Source organism: Vulpes vulpes, chromosome 5 (genome assembly GCF_048418805.1).
Source record: "Vulpes vulpes isolate BD-2025 chromosome 5, VulVul3, whole genome shotgun sequence".
In the NCBI taxonomy this organism is placed as follows: domain Eukaryota; kingdom Metazoa; phylum Chordata; class Mammalia; order Carnivora; family Canidae; genus Vulpes; species Vulpes vulpes.
The window spans coordinates 15166455-15184292 of record NC_132784.1 but is presented as its reverse complement, the minus strand read 5'-3'; the positions used below and the strand labels follow the sequence as shown (position 1 = coordinate 15184292).

At 33.7% G+C, this 17838-nt stretch overlaps 1 protein-coding gene across 1 annotated transcript in view; it reads left to right on the top strand.

Moving 5' to 3' along the window:
• ACTR3 (actin related protein 3) overlaps positions 1-17838 on the top strand; it is a 57640-nt gene that overhangs the window by 33645 nt on the left and 6157 nt on the right. Inside the window, exons 5-8 of the mRNA XM_026015589.2 lie at positions 913-1008; positions 2709-2816; positions 6056-6199; positions 8164-8337. Coding sequence (XP_025871374.1) covers positions 913-1008; positions 2709-2816; positions 6056-6199; positions 8164-8337 — 522 coding nt within the window. The remainder of the gene's footprint in view (positions 1-912; positions 1009-2708; positions 2817-6055; positions 6200-8163; positions 8338-17838) is intronic.

Here is a 17838-nt window from a genome sequence, read left to right as displayed (position 1 = left end):
TGGTCTTTAAGACTTTATAGTATTTTTTAAATTAACAAAATATGTTTTAATTGGCAATGAATTCAAGTGTTATCCGTGTTTCTTTCTGTAATTTGTGCCCTTAAAATTTAAGGAATCATTCTTACCTCAAGGTCAAAAACGTTATTCTTTTATATTTTCTAAAGTTTAAAAGGTTTGCCTTTCAGTTTAAATATTTGAGATAACAAAAAAGATTGTCAAATCTGATTCATAAGAATCAGAAGTCTTGCTCTGTTTCATGGTTTAATAATTTAAATGGTTTAATCATGAGGCATAGGTGAAACATGAAGTGTGGGATTGTAAGTACTGTTTCAGCTCAGTCCTCTCTTGCCTCATTAGAATGTATTCTGGCCCAGACTTAATCTGCAGGTTTCTAAATGATGTATGTGAACTGAAGAGAACTGTGTAAATATCTCCATTTTAATACTCTTAACAGTTATATAACTTAAATAACATTTTCCAAAAAGCCATGGCATAAATTTGTAGAATCTTAGCTTATTTACTTTAGTTGTAAACAGACTAGGTACATCCTGCTAAAAACCTTTCATAGATGAGAACTCTGCCACTAGCAAACACCATTGGTATTTCTCCCTGGGGATCTGTCATTACCCTTTTATAAGATGATTTGACTAGGTCTTTTATTCCTTTTATCAGTGTTTAATGGGGTAACATAGGGATTCCATTTCTTTTTTTGTGTGAATAACTATATTGTTTCCATATATATGCATACATCTGTTTGAATTCTTTATATAGTTTCTCTTTGGTCTATATGTCTATCTTTGTACCTCTAAGTTTAAGATTTTTAAATAAAATTTTTGACATAAATTATCTTATTTAAAAATTGCCTATAAAATTGTCAAAATAATCTGGTCTTGTCTATATTCAATTTAATAGACTGAACCTCCACTGAATACTCCAGAAAACAGGGAATATACTGCTGAAATAATGTTTGAGTCCTTCAATGTTCCAGGCTTGTACATTGCTGTGCAGGTAAGCAAGTTCATACGTCACGGTAAGCTTGACTCTTGAATTTTTATCTGGTTTAATTCACTCTTAAAAATACATATATTTTTTATAACCTTGTGGCATATCATAGCTCTCTCTTGAATCAATAATTTAGAAATCATAGGAAATAGAGTTAGTCAGCAAAAGAGAAATGTTGAAGGAAGTAAATTAATGATCTTTAGATAATTCAAGGCTTCTCATGGGACAGAAATAAGGAAAGTAATATTTATCGAGTGTTTCTTCTAGGTCAAAAATTTTATACACATATTTGTTTATCCTTGAAACATTCATTGTGTCCTTATTTCATAGTTTGTTTTGGTTGACTTACTACTAGGTATATTTGACCACCTTCTCCTTTGTGCCTCTCTGTATTCTGTGTATCATAATTCCCTGTACTGTTTTTTGAACATTTACTTTGTAAATGTATCTTCATGGACTGGCTTTTCTCCCACCTCCCTGGATCACAGCTCAGCTCTTTCAAGAGCTGAGTTTTCAGTTTTTTCAACCTGTAGGGAATGTGATGCCTAGCATCTCACAAATGCTTAATATGTTTGTAAACTATTGTATAGTTCTCTTAGGTAACAATGATTATGGTGTGTGATTCTGTGTTAAAAAAAGGAGGATGGCCTAGATAACTTTCTAGGTCCCTTTCAGCTTTTATATTGCAAGTAGGTAAAATAAAGCCAGTTTAGCTCTGTTTTTAAGTATTGGCTATCTTGTTTGATGCTTGGATTGTATGAAATTCAGTTTTTAAAAAATGGGCTAGCTGTGTTAAGTTGTAAATTTAAAAGAATTCTACTTTATTGCCCATGCCAATATTTTCATAGAAAAATATAATTTCACCAACTTTGTTTCCCAACTAAATAGTAATATTTAGAAGTGTATAATGGCTTTTTTGGTGGTTAAATAACTTGTTATATATTCCTGAATGCATGTCACATTGAGAAAATTTGGAGCTAATCTCATGATAGAGATACTTGTTTATAGCTATCTTTCTATAGAGTAACTGGTGGTTGGGTGTTTGTATTTCTTTACCTTACTTACACTTTATTTTGTGGTTTGTATACAGCCTAGCCCATATAAGCATAGAGTCCTGGCATTCTTAGTATTGTCATACTTCATATTAGTCTTCCCCATTCTTGCCCTCGTAAAAACATGGAAAATATACAAATATGCCCCTAAAAGTAAATACAAGCCTGTAAGTTTGTCTTAAAACGATGTGAATAATTTTATTGCATAATGTAAATTAATTGTGTATTCTCTTGCCAAAGATTACTATAGTTGACCCTTGAACAACACAGGTTTGAACTGCTTAGGTCCTCTTATATGTGGATTTTTGAAAATAAATACAGTACTGTGTTTATCTTCCTTACCATTTTCTTAACATTATTTTTTCTCTAACTTATTTTATTGTAAGAATACAGTATATGATACAACCTAAAAAAAAATCTGTGTCATTTGTTTATTGGTATGGCTTCTGGTCAACAGTACACTACAGTTTGGGGGAGTTAGAAGTTATACTTGGATTTTTAATTGCTTGTGTTGGAGGGATCAGTGCCCCTAACCCTGTGGTGTTGAAGAGTCAACTGTACATTTAAAATTTAAATACTCCATTGAAATTTTTTTCTACTAACTTTTTGTGCTTGTTTTTATTTTCTTGCCTGTCATATTTCTTTTTGTCTAAGGCTGTTCTTGCCTTAGCTGCATCTTGGACCTCAAGACAAGTAGGAGAACGGACATTGACCGGTACAGTAATAGACAGTGGAGATGGTGTCACTCATGTCATTCCTGTGGTAAGGATATTTTAAAATTACCACACAATCCTATCAGATAACAAATCGGTGAATTGGATATTCCTATGTTTTGTTTTCTTTTCCTTCTTTTCTTGCTTTCTTTTAAATTAATGGAGTATTTTTTTTATAATTCTACTTTATTTTAGTAGACTTATTAGCTATGTTCTACTTCTTTGTTACTGTCGTTTGCTTATTTTTTGGTGGTTGCTTTAGGGTCTGTATATAATAAACATCTCTAACTTATCTAACCACAAATAATGTTCTATTTTATGAATAGGAAGTGTACAACAACATACTTCTGCACTGTAGTTGTCACTATTTTACTTTTACGTGTTATAAACTTTATAGTATGTTATTAATTTGTTTCATTTTAAGTGGTTTTAGTTCTCTTAGGGCTGGTATAACAAAATACTATGGACTGAGTGGCTCAAACAATAGAAAATTAATTTTTTCACAGATGGAGGCAATAAAATCTGAGATGAAGGTGTTGGCAGGGTTGATTTTTTTTTTTTTTTCTGAGGCTTCACTGTGTGTCTCTTATCTAGATGGTCTAATTTTCTCCATTTGTCTGCACATAGTCGTCTTGTGTGTCTGTGTCCCAATCTTTTCTTTTAAGAACATAAGTCATATCAGATTAGGACCCACTCTAATCATCTCATTTTAACTTACCTCTTTAAAGTTTCTGTCTCCAAATACAATCACATTGTGAAGTATTGGGGGATAGCATTTCAACATAAGAATTTTGGGAGAGGTAGGACTTGTCAACTGAGACCAAACCGTCATCATTTAAAGAGATTTTGAAAAAGATAATTTTTTTTTTATATATGCACTTAACATTTCCAGTGCTTATTTCCTTTGGAAGGTCCAGATTTCCATCTAGCATCATTTTCTTTCTGCCAGAATGATGGCCTTGAGCACTGCCTTAAAAAAAAGGGTGGTGGTGGTGGTGGATTTAATTAATTAATTAATTAATTAATTTTAGAGAGCATGTGGGGGGTTGGGGGGGGGGAGAGAGATGGCCAAGCAGACTCCCACTGAGCCTGGAGCCATCTGTATGGGACCAATCCTGCAACCCTGAGACCATGACCTGAGCTGAAATCCTGAGCCACCCAGGTGCCCCTGGCCCTTTAGCATATATTAGTGTACTGGTCTACTGATTGTGAACTCTTGGACCTTATGTACATTCTTTGAAAAGGTATTTTACGTACATTTTTGAAAGGTATTTTTACTTGGTGTAGAATTTTATATGTTGATAGTTTTTTCCTGTTAGTATTTTAAAGATGGACTTCTACTGTCTTTTGGCTTACATTGTTTCTGAAAATAAGTCTGTTGCCAGTGCTATGCTTGTTTCTTTGTGCTATTTCTTGTCTAGCTGTTTTCAAGATTGTGATGTACCTAAATGTGTTCTTTCCTTCCCCCTTCCATTTCTTCTCCTTGGATTTGTTGAGCTTCTTGAATTTATAGCTTTGTAGTTTTTATCATACCTGAAAAGTTTTTCCTGTATTATTTCTTCACATTTTTTCCCCCCTTTTCCTCCTTATCCTTAGGTACTCCAGTTACATGTCTCTTAAGCTGCATGAAGTTGTCGTACAGTTTTACTAATGCTCTGTTCATTTTTTTCCTGATTTTTTCTTTTTCTGTATCATTTTGAATAGTTCTTTGTCATCAAGTTCACTTTTTTCTTTATTCATCTGCTATAATGACATTTACGGTATTTTTTATTTCAGATATTTTATTTTTCTCTAGAGAAGTTTTCTTTGGGTCTTTTTTATATCTTCCTTTCTGTCTGGCTCACATTTCCATTGATCTTCTTCATCATGTGGAACATATAGTAGTTGTTTTAATGTCCTTGTCTACTAATGCTATTATCTTTGATATTTGTTTCTTTCTCTTTTGATTATTCCCCCCAGTCAAGGGTTATTTTCTAGTTTCTTTGCTTGCTTATAATTTTTCATTGGGTACTATATGTTCACATTGTTATGTCCTAGATGTGGGGACTTTTAAAAATCTTTTCTGAGGGTTTTCCCCCACCCCCCGGGACATAGTTATTAGGAGTCAGTTTGATCCTTTCAGGGGCTCCTTTTAACTGTTATTGAACAAATCCAGAACAATCTTCTGTTTGGTTCTACTTTGTATCCACTCTTGAGGAAATACTCTTCTGGGGATTTTACTCAGTGCCATGTGTTTGAGGTCTTTAAACTCTGGCTAAATGAGAACATAAACTATTTCCAGCTGTGCGTAAGCTTGGGGATTATTTTTGTTCCTACCTTTCCAGAGGTTCTTTCTCTGGCCTTGATGGTTTCCTAACATGAATGTATGATTACTAGTCAGCTAAGGTGTTACTTTGTACATCTCAGAGCTCTGTGTCAACTGCAGCTCTTTAGCTATTTTGACTTCCCTGAAATCTAAATTCTGTATCCTCAACTTAATGAGACTATTTGACTCTTCTTGGGCTCTCTCTCCTGTTATCACTGTCTGGGAACTCTTCCTAGGCAATGAGATGGGATGTTTATAGCACTCATCTTATTTGTTTTCCCTTCTCATTGGGAACTCTGCCCTAGTCTGCCTGTTCAGAGTCTGAAAACTGTATTTCATTTACTTTGTCCTGTTTTTAAATTTAAGGTGAGAGGATATATATCCAATCCCTAATACTCTGTCATGGATGGATGAGGACATTCTTAATATTCTTCGTTAATGAAATTTAATTTTGTTACATTATATTTTGTACTTCTGACTCCTGTCAGTACTTTTATGAATTCATTGTATAGAATTTAATTATTTGACATTATGGTACTGCATAGAATGCTTCAGTCTTGTGAAATTGCTGCCTACTTCATTAGGAAAAATGAGTTGGTGGATTAATGGTCAAATTTCCTCCAATGCTACCTAAATTGTTTACTGAAGTAATAAAAGATTTTAAAATAATTTCCTATCTGGTCTGCTGTCAAAACATTTAAAACTTCTGAAACTCATTATTTCCATGTTCAGTCATTTCAGTCTTACTTAGAAACTCTTAACAGTAAAAGAATAATCTAAGTTGCTGGCCATTCTTGTTCATAATATCTGTACAGTATTACAAATTCTACAATACAGTATTTTGAGGAATAAAGACTAGAAGAATTTTCCTGGGATAAAGCAATACTTGGAAACATAAACACACTAATGAGAAATTAATAGTTATTTAGGTTAATTTTGAAATCCTTGAAAGTTAATTTACCAATTTTCTTTTTTTTATCTAGGCTGAAGGGTATGTGATTGGCAGCTGTATTAAGCACATTCCGATTGCAGGACGAGATATAACATATTTTATTCAGCAGTTGCTGAGAGACCGAGAAGTAGGAATCCCTCCAGAGCAATCCTTGGAAACTGCTAAGGCTGTAAAGGTAAAAAGTAATGAGAGAGTAATTCAGTTAGAAATTAAAATCAAATTTACAATATTAACATGAAAAACTCTCAGGTTAACAATAGTACTTAAACCTTTTGTTTAGCCAGATTTATAGATTATTACTCTTAGTTATATATATGTTTTCTCTGTATTTCTTATAAGGAAGTTTTACAGGATTATCAACCCTGTGCCTGTTATCTCCACATTTCACATTTGAGTCAAGAAATGGTACCAACTGACTTTATTTATTTATTTATTTTTTACCAACTGACTTTAACTTACATTTTTGTGATTTTTTTTCCCCTATAGTGCAAATAATTAGTTCACTTCAGAGTCCTTGTATCTCGATTTCTTCATTGGATTCTTTATAGTAATCCTAATGTTTTTAAATCTGTAACATTTGGGCAGCCTGGGTGGCTCAGCGGTTCAGCGCTGCCCTCAGCCCAGGGTATGATGCTGGAGACCCAGGATTGAATCCCACGTTGGGCTCCCTGCCTGGAGCCTGTTTCTCCCTCCTCCTGTGCCTCTGCCTATCTCTCTCTCTGTGTCTCTCATGAACAAATAAATAAAATCTTAAAAATCTGTTAAAATTTCTTAAAATATATAATTGTTTCATTTCACTGTAGAATAGAAGTGCTGTGTTTGGCTCAGGTGATATGGTAAATAGAAGAAAAATGTGAAAGCTATTTAAGATAATTGAATAATTTGTTTTTATAAAAGTCTCTGTTAGACCAGTGCTTCATGTAAGCTGTCAAAAATACTTAGCATTACTTTTTAAATTTATCATTTACCAGCATACCTAAAAAAATTTCAGTGGGTTTCTCATATGTTTTCAGTATGTGAAAGCAAAACTGCCCCAGCAAAAATAACTTTATTTATTTGTCTATCTTTGCCTGATTATAGAGTTTCTTTCCCTCTTCAAGATTAGGAATGAAAAGGAACTCAAAACTTCCTAATAGTAAAGGGATTACAAAATGGCTGCCAAAACCCACCCAAGGGGTGGCATCAAAATTAAATCTGTAAAAAATTAACATGAACGTTACTGTTTCAGCATCTTTGGGAAGCCTGTGGAGTTTAAAAAACAAAAGCACCAAGGTTTTGAATCTGTGTTAGAGAATACTGATACTCAGGCTGAAAGTCTTGTAAGAATTCTTTCCATGTAATTCCTACTTCCAAGGTTTGGAGAAAAAGGACCTACAATAACATAATCAAATTGTCCTTTGTTTTACACATTTTTTTCTTTTATGTCTTTTGATTATAAGTAATATTTGCATCTATTTGGATTAGAATTCTTGATGTACAAAAATCTGTGAAATGTGTGTTTTTCTTTAAAAAAAAATGAGACTTGGATTTAGGAGTTCATAAGTTGCAAATAGAATGTTATAACCCGTGACATTTTTGAATTGAATTTTTGATGAAAACTTTTACTTAGGACTTATAACCAGATATACCACAATTTAGCATTGTAGGTGATACAGTAAAGAACAAGTTTTTATTTTCAGTCTTTTTTTTTTCTAATTTACTTAGACCATATTCAGTTTTGTTCTAGAAAAGTATTAAGGAATAAAGATCTATATTAATTTGTAGGTTATATTGACTATTATTTATTCTCCAATCCTGTATGTATTTTATATTTTCTCCTCTCTAGAATGCAAACTCCATTACTTAAACAGTATAAAATGCTGAATGATGTTAATGAATGTTTTCATGAAATAATCTTGAGATATAGATTGTCTCTTTAGTTGGTCAAGTCTTAATTTATATATGAAGCCAGGAATTATGTGTAGGAGATGAGTTGTTGAGTTGTACTAACCATATACTAATATCCTAACAAAAAATTTTCTTGAACTTAATTTCTTTACAAAGATATTTGTTCTTTTGATTCTTTTGAAAGAAAATGTATCATTCTTTTTTACTGTTCATAAAATGAGGAAATAATAACTCATTTCTTTGTTTTCCTAGGAGCGCTATAGTTATGTCTGCCCAGATTTAGTAAAAGAATTTAACAAATATGACACAGATGGATCAAAGTGGATTAAGCAATATACTGGAATCAATGCTATCTCAAAGAAAGAATTTTCTATTGATGTTGGTTATGAGAGATTCTTGGGACCCGAAATCTTTTTTCATCCAGAGGTAAAATTTTTTTTTTTAAAGATGGAATTCTTTTGAAATATTCAGCAGAAATTATCAGTCATCTAGAAGAAATTTAGTAAAGAGTTAATCTTAGGACCTTTCTTTTGTATACTAAAATGCTGTAGTGAGTTATCATTTTTAAGAGGAAAATTTGCCTATGTTGAAATAGGCTAAACAAGTTACTGTTTTTAATACATTTAGAAAACTAAAACTTGTATTTTTAATATTTGTGGCTTATGTGGGGTCATGAAAAGAGGAGAACCTTTAAAATTTATGACCATTAAAATATTTTGGGAAAAGTTTTAGAACTACCAGTGCCCCCATATAAAATGACCATTAAACCAAGAACCATTAGTTGACTATCATAACAAAATATTTACTGGTAAAATAGTTTTCTGTCTCTTTGAAATGTTAGTAACATACAGGTTTTATTATATAACAAATACGTACTTTTAATAATGAAAAATTCTTCCAGTAACTTAGTATAAGAAATTTATTAATAGAATTACTAAATGCCTATTGTGATTCTTTGGCATTAAAAATAGTTATTTTACAATATTATCTAATCATTTAGCAAATAGTAAGTGAATATAGTTTTCATGGTCTCAGTTTAAGCGTGGAATATTTAAAGATGAAAAACTATTTTATATTGCTCTTACTGAGCTCAGAGAATAAGGGAGATGAGTTTCTAAACAAGTATATTTGCTTTAATAAATGCATGGGTTTGCAAAGGGCATAGGAACAAAGAGCATCTAAATCTGCTTGGGAGAACTAGGAATATTTCTTAGAGGAGGTGACAGTTGACCAGAGACTTCAAGGGTAAGGGTGAATAGGTATTTGTCAGGTATGTTAGGGGAATACCTTTCTGGCAGAGCAGATAGGCTGGGTAGAAATCTGGAATAGGAGAGAGCTAAGTAATAAAATTGTAAAGGAAGGGAGTGATGGGAAATGGGTCAGATAGGTGTTCATGAGGGACTACTATGCTAGAGAAAGGAGTTTACTGGATTCTGTAGTTGTGCAGAAATCTTTAGTGTAAATGACAATTATTTGCAGTATTAAAAAGGTCACTCTCACTTTACTGGCTTGGATGGTTTGAAACAGGTGTGAATTATGTTGGAAACAGGTGAGTTGGGGATCCCTGGGTGGCTCAGTGGTTTAGCGCCTGCCTTCGGCCCAGGGCGTGATCCTGGAGTCTTGGGATTGAGTCCCACGTTGCGCTCCCTGTGTGGAGCCTGCTTCTCTCTCTGCCTGTGTCTCTGCCTCTCTCTCTCTCTCTGTGTCTCTCATGAATAAATAAATACAATCTTTAAAAAAAAAACAACAGGTGAGTTTATTGCAGTTTCCAGATGAAGGATAAGTAATGTCAGCAGGTCAATTAGAATGAGAAAGAGGTAAGAGAAAAGCAATGGAATCAACATGACTTCCTGATTAGTTAGATGTGAGAGATAAAGAAAGAATATGAAGCATCTGTGATGATTCCCATATGTGTAACTTGAACAACTGGATGTTGTGCTGTCCACTGAAATTAGGAATTCTGAAGGGGAAGAATGAGGGAGATAGAAATAGATGAGTTTATTATGCATCTTTTAAAAAGTTCAAAAATAGGAGCACCTGGGTGGCTTAGTTAAGCATCCCACCTCTTGAGTTCGGCTCAGGTTATGATCTCAGAGTGGTAAGATCGAGCACTATATTGGTCTCCACACTGTGTTTGGAACTTGTTTAAGATTCTCTCTCTTCTTCTTGCTCCCCACCTTAAAAAAAAGAAATAAATAAAAATTAAAAAGTTCAAAAATGAACACTTAGCTTCTAAGGGTTTTGTATTGGATTGTGTGTACTGGAGTGAGCGTAGATGTGAAGTCATCACCATATATAGGCCAAAGGAAGAGATTGGCCAGGGAGAAGATGTGGGATGAGAAGAGAAAGAATTGGGTCCTGTTCAACACCAACACTGTGGATAGAGGAGGAGGAACCCACAAAGATGATTGAAGGATACAGAAGGGGAGAAGCCAAGCCAAGGGATCGTGCTCACATTGAGAGAAGTGAATGTTTAAGGAGGGAGGTTAAATTGTGGGAGTTGCCACATTGAGGGGAAACTTAGAAGTACTCATGGGTTTTTAGCATCCAGATTATTGGCAGTTTGTTGCATTTGAGAATTGACAGTGTGGACATCCTGGGAGGTGACTCTGAAAGAAAAGCAGCATGGCTACTCAGAACTGTTAAGAAGTCAGTTGCAAGAATAAGGCAGAAGTTTTGTCTTTAAGAGGTGTTACTCCAGTGGTAGAGGTAAAGAGTTAAGTATGGGTACAGGAAGATGTGGAGTTGGGGAAGGGTAGAGGAGCAAGCAGGTATTTCAGGAGTTTGTTGTCATAGTGCATAATTTTATTTTTCATGAAGGAGAATTAAGTTGCTGTGTTGGGAGAATGAGTTGAATATAAACTTGAGGGCTGGGAGAGAATAGTAACTTCTATTAGCAGTACTGAGGAGAATTGAAAGGGTGACTGTATTAATAGTGTGGACACTATAGAAGTTAGACCCAGAACTTTCAGTCTTCTAACTGTGTTTCCTCTCAGACAGTTGTGGGAAAGGAGCAAAGCATTTTAACAAGGCAGAGGTTAGTGTTGGAGCATAGAGAAGAATCAGAATCTGAAAGGCATGATCTACTTAGGGGATAGTGAGGAATATGGGCAGGGATTGGAGGTTGTAATGAATTGCATATAGTTAGTTGTAAATTGGGAGCAAAGGAGTGAGCACCTGAAAGATAAGGCATTGTGGTCAAACAAGTACATGGGCGTTTTAAGATTTTAGACAGCACGTTCTTTGCAGTTTTTAAAATAGAAATTAATAAAAAGGATATAGGCACATAGTTTAAAAGTCAGATAACACTAATAGGCTTAAAACAAAACAGTAGCTCCTCAACCCCCACCCCTACTTTCCCACTCCTTTTGTGTTCTGCAGAGCATTCATTAGCTCTTACTTAGCACTCTTGGTAATTACCTCCACATTTCCAAATATTTGTCCTATTTCTTGACCTATCAATGTAAGTAATTTATCTACTAACTTGTTTTTAGTTGATATTTTTCTTAGGCCCTCTTCTCTCAGCCTGTCTGTGTGTTATGTTACAGCTATTAGCTTAATCATTAGTTTTACAGTATATGTGTGTATAATAGGTATATAATATTATACCTGTTAATATTTTTTGTTTTTGAGGCAGTATTATTTTTTTCTTTTAAAATTGAGCTTTTCCTAAATTTCCTCCTTATTTCTTCATTTGTGTCATTTTCTCTATGTTCATTTATTTTAGTAATTCATTAAGGTTGTAATTAACAGTCTATTTTTTACAAGATCTGGAAGGGATCTTGGAGTCTCACTATTTCAATATAGAGAAATGTAACAATTTTTAAAAAACCCTTGTTTTACTGTTCCTTGCGTGGTTTCCTATACTTTCACATTTGGGACTTTTGAAGGTTCTAGAGGGTGAACAGATTGACTTCTTACTAACATACCCCTCTGGAAACACTTAGGATGTAACTTCCTTTTGTTTGTTTGTTTTCTAAACAAGATTGAAGTATTTTATTCATTGTTTACTCCTCTCCTCTTTTTGTCCTTGGACATTTTATCCTTCCTTGTAATTTTCCTTTGTCTTTTCAGTAGTGATTTAAGAAGATAGAAAGGTAACCAGGTAGCTGGAAGTCAGGTCACATTTTCCTCTGGGGCCATGTTTATGTGAGCTGCTGAAGTAGAATGAATTAAAGGTCACTGGTTAAGGAACATCAATTGAAGTTAAAATACTGGAGAGAGATACTAAACCTCCAAGTGGAAGATTGGAATTAGAGAATTGCAGAAGATCCAGAACCAGAGTCTTAGATGAATAGGATCATTACTACAATATAGGTAATAGCATGAGAGATAAGAGATAATTTTGATTTTTAAAGAGAGCATTTGAGTGGAGTACTCTTTACAGAAATCCTCAACTGATGTGACAGTCTTCAAACCTTGACACATTAGATGTGTAGACTGGGGTGTTTTGGTTGTGTCGTGTTGCTTAGGAAAGGGATAGTTGTCTGGATGTCAGTTAACCTTGTTGCTAATATTTCATATACAATTTTTTTTCTCTTAAGTAATCTTTATTTGATACACCAAGTTTTCTTCATTTTTCAAAACTTTGGAATGTCTTTTACTCTCTGTAGCGTCTTTTCTTTGTAAATGATTTTTTCTGTGAGAAATCCATGTTTTTCTCTTCTTCAGAGTTGTTTTTTAAAATCAGTTATGCATATGCACATTGTAAAAGTCCTCGTTATTGAAATTCTAACAAAAACTAGAAGTGTCCTGCATACCCCTCTCCCTCCCTCCTTTCCTCCCCCCTCCTTCCTTTCCTCCCTCCTTTCCTCCCTCCCCCCTCTTTTTTCCCCAGAGGTAAGCACTTCAACCTTTTTTAAGTTTATTCTTTTGGTGATTGCCTCCATAGCTACAAATTGCTTTGGTTGCATTACAATTTCAAGTTCTTTCAATTTTAGGCATCTATCAATTCCAGCAATAGAAGAAGGGGATTGCTTTTTCTTCTTTTCCTTTTTTGCCATGACAAATAGTACCCTTCCATACCTTTTTGTCCCAATAGTTACATTATAAATTCAGTTAGGTAAATATTTCAGTTCTTAGTTTTTGTGAACACAAATTTTAAACAGATCTAAGTCATGCAATTTACCATGAAATATTTTCCTATCCTATATTTTGTTTTCCATGGAAAACAATAACTTGTTTGTTTAGTTTTAAAATAATGATCCTTAATTCACCTCTGAACTCTACCCATCAGTTTTGAACTGCCTTCTCAAGGATATTCAGATGCAAAGGGCTTTATCATCAATTTACTTTTCCAGAGCACGTATTACATCCCGGTCTGAACCTGTTTCCTTCTGCGCTTGGTACAGAGTTGTCATATTCCTTCACCATCATTGTGAGGATTCCTATTGTCTCTCACTTAACACCCTCTTTCCTCTATCCCATATCTTCTCTTTCTTTATTTTGGTGGAGATCATTTCCCATTGGGGTTCCTTATAAAAGGGCAATAAAGGATGAAAATTTCAAGATCTTGCCTGCCTGAAAATGTATTCATTTTATCTTCATACTTGTCTGATAATTTGGATATAGAATTCTAGATTGTAAATAATTTTTTGTCAGCATTTTGAAGCCTTAGCTCAGTTGCTTCCCTCTATCACTTGAAGTAAAAACTGTTCTGATTTCTAAATTTTATATAGGACCTACTTTTTTTCTTTCCAGATATTGATAGATTGTCCCTTTGTTCCCTCAGCATTATGATACGCTATTTTTTCTCTTCTAGTTGCACTTGGTCTTTTGGTTCTATTCTCTAGGTGATTTCTTCAGTTTTACCTTCTGAACCTTCTAATGAATTAATTTCTGGTAATGTATCTAATTTTCAGGGGTTTCCGTTACATCTGCTATAGACTTCTTTAGTTGGGATCTGTGACTCTGAGAGCTTTTTTCACAGTCTTTCAACCAGTGTTCTTTCCTGTCCTTCTTCTGCCTCACTTTTGAGTGCTAATAGGTACAGCCAGTTCTTTGTGGGGTGGGGTGGGGGGCACGATTTGCTGGTGATAGAAAATAGCCTTATTCTTGGCTATCCCTAGTGATGACTTACTAAGTGTTTTGGAGGGAGTGCATGGTCTTGTCCATCTGCTTTTCAGATACTGGTTTGCCAAATTTTGGTGCTGTTTCTTCTTGTTCTGTTCTCTCCATACATTTGGGATTATGCCTTTTTAAAAAATTCTCTTCATTGTTGCTTTTAGTAGAGAGAACAAGATGAGTTATGTGTGCCCAGTTCACTATGTTTTTCCAGAATAGCTTTTTTTTTTTTTTGGTATCATATGAACTGTGTCACTTCCCGAGTGAATTTTAAGATTCTCTTTTCTGTAGTTCTAGATATTTCTGTCAGAGTTCCTCTGTCATTTGAAAAGATGCACTCTTTTGTTTTCGCTTGATGAAAGCATAGGTATCTAAACTTGGACACTGAAGATAAATTGTATGAAAGAGCAAGGATATTTATTTTTTGAATTGCTAAATTTATCACAAATGCTTGAAAGAAATTTTTAGGAGGAATGAGCTTGGCACTTTGAATTTTTTTTTAAGGTAATTAAAAAATTTTTGACAAAGCTATTTGAACTGCTTTGTTTACTTAGGTGTAGTCTCTATAAATGTTTTGGAAGAGAAAAGATCCTCCTCCCTTGATAGCCACTTGTGGTAGTATTAAGACATGATCAGAGAACAGTTAGAGGCAGGATTAATCCTTTTGCTGAAAATGAAAACAAAAGCCCCAAAATATTTTTAGTGGGACCCTAGGTTAAGCATAGTCAAATGTTAAATAACCTACAACAATTTTTACTCATTTCTTTCATTTTGTTACTAAATATCCATTACTTCTTCACTACATATTATTTTCTTATTCTCACCTGGGATTCTATATAGCACAATAGTCCCTGAGTTTTTTGTAAAGATGTATTCAAATGAGACTTCATTTGTTCCTAAACCGGTATATCTGTGGGTAGATCCAGAGTATGTGATGTGAATATTTAAAGTTGTATAAATTCTTTCTTTTGTATATTTTGATTAAAAATTGCTGTGAGAAGGACATAGCACAAGATTGAATTACTATATTCCTGCCTTTTACTTGCTCTTGTTATAGTGATAAACTGCTTTTAAAGGTTAGAGAAAGAATTATGGGAGGGTTACTCTCTTGAGCATACTCCTCTGTGTGTGTGTTTATTGTTCAGGTAAATACTGAAGGAGTATGGTTTATAAGGACAATGTAGAGAATTTGTAAGTTCTGTATTAATAAGTTGGTAAGATATTAAGATATTATAGAACATACTTTCTATCAAATTGTTAGTGCTCTCCGTTTGTATTTTGGGGATTAGATCTCATGACAGGGTCTCAGGTTGAAGTATCATTATAGGATCATAGAAGCATGTTTTGAGAACTTAAGTTTCCTTAGAAATTTCATAGTCGAGGGACACCTGGGTGGCTCAGCAGTTGTTGAGCATCTGCCTTTGTCCCACGGCGTGATCCCGGATCCCACATCAGGCTCCTTTCAGGGAGCCTGTTTCTCCCTCAGCCTGTCTCTGCCTCTCTCTCTTGCTGTCTCTCGTGAATAAATAAATAAAAATCTTAAAAAAGAAAAAAAACAAAATAAAAAGAAATTTCATAGTCTAAAACCTAGAGAGTTTCTACAGATCACAAAATTTTCAGGATTCCAATTCTGTTGCTCATTTTAGTTAATTGTAGACTGAGCTATCCCTGCCTGTAAACTAAGTTTGTCTATAAATGGCATACGGAGCCAGCCAAATTGAGATATACTCTCCCATTTTTCCACAGAAATACAACATATGGAATATCTCTGACGGATAGAACAAATAGTCTATAGGTTGTGTTCTCAAGGTTCATTATGAACCACATTTCTATACTCACTCTTAGGTATTCATTGTTCCTAGGGATTCTGTAACCCTGTGAAGGTTTCTTATGTATGTATACTCATCAGCATGTTTTAAAAAGATAGATGTTGACTGCTATTTTTTTTTTTCTCTTACTATGATAATAGAAGTGAGTAGAATCTTTGTTATGGATATTTTACTTTATCTGAATTAAAATATTCTGTCATTATGTTTCATTATTTAAGTAACATTAAATCTCTTTTCATTGTACGCCCAGACTCTAAATAACTTCAAACTAATTTTAAAAACTGGAAAAAATTAACACTTGCCTAATAGTTATCAGTCAAGTTATAGAATCAGTTTAACCAAGAAAGGAATGTTGTCTCTCCCATTAAACAATCTAATGGTGAGTATGGGAGGCCAGGAGACATGGTTGGCAACTCATTTTCTAGACAGTTACTTTAAATTTTATGCATTTCAATAAAATAGACTTGTTTATTTTGACAAATTAGAGCTAAATTTTGACTTTTTATTTTTAGCTAGGAAAAATACCACCTACCATTTCCTTTCCAATTTTAAAGAGTAATACATGGCCACTTAACATATATTTTTGAAAATCAGACCTTTGTTTCAGAATACAAGTTTAATGAGATCTAGTATTTAAAAACTGTTTATATTTTATAGTTCTCCTCAGGAAATACACAGTATGATTCTGGGGGGCCACGGGCATGCATATAAAAATAAATGATGGGGAAGAAAGTAAACCTTCCTTAATATTATATCTCCTTGTATATTTCTCCTTTGTCTGTTGTATATAAAAATTAAGTTTCTAAAAATGTATTAAACTCATTCTTTTTCCATGATAAATTGCTAAACTGCTTTTCATCTCAAACCTACCTATCCAATCTGTTAAAAAATTCTGAAAAGTTTTGTGTAATACATGTACCTTCCATTGCAGACAAATACATACTAATAATTTAATATTTATCATATTGAAATCTTATTTTGAGGAATAAAATATTACAAAAAGAGTACCTTAACTTTCCTCAGACCTTTTCCTTTCTCTTGGTTTCCATCCGTTATTTTTTCCCTTCTGAAGGTAGTTGCTGTCATAAATTTAGTGTATATCCAGCTTGTGTTTTTAACTCTGCATGTATTCACAAAAAACATATTTTTAAAGGATTTACATACATGGGGTCATTCAAGTTTTTTTGAAGTTCCTTTTTAAAAAATGAATTTTGCTTTTGAGTGTCAGCTATTTAGAAATAATTTAACTATGGTATATCATCATGTAAATATACAATTTATTCTCAATATTCACAGTGTAGATGTTCTGTGAAGTTGCTGTGAATGCTGAATTAGTGAATATTGAACCATTGTTGATAGGGGGAAATGCAAGGTTAAGTTCTGTGAGTCTTACATTATAGCACTTCTGTCAACATACAAGTTTCTTATCAAAGAACCATTTTGTGTTTCTGTCTAAAAATACACTGTTTAATATATATTGTTTATTCATTAGCATTGATCCCAAGGCCAATAGCAACACTGTAACTCATGCCTGAATGAAGCTTATCCAAAACTATATTTTCTCCATGCCCTATATCACAGCCTTAAGCTTAGGAATCATAAATAGCGCTTTGGGACTACTATGGTTAGGGACCATTTAAATAGCAGAGTCACCGTCAAAAATATGGAAACTGTGGCACTAAACAGATCATGAGAAGAATACTTACTTAGAGTATAAAAGCTGAAATGAGAAGACTGAACATTTCCTTATTTGACCTCAACTACATTTGTGTTGATCCACTCAGATTTTCAGAGCTTTACTTATGTGCATGCCTACAGATTTTTACCATCTTATAATATAAGTGTGGTTTTCCATTTGCTATCTGATGTTTATGAAATGTTATATATCATCATTACTGTAATTTGATTTCTTCTGAAATCTTTGATTTTAGTCTTTAATTCTGAGTTAGAGACCAGAATTTTTGTTTTTAAATTGAAAACTTTAGTTTTTTATTGTGATATTACGTTAGTAGTGATCTAATCTCTATCATATATC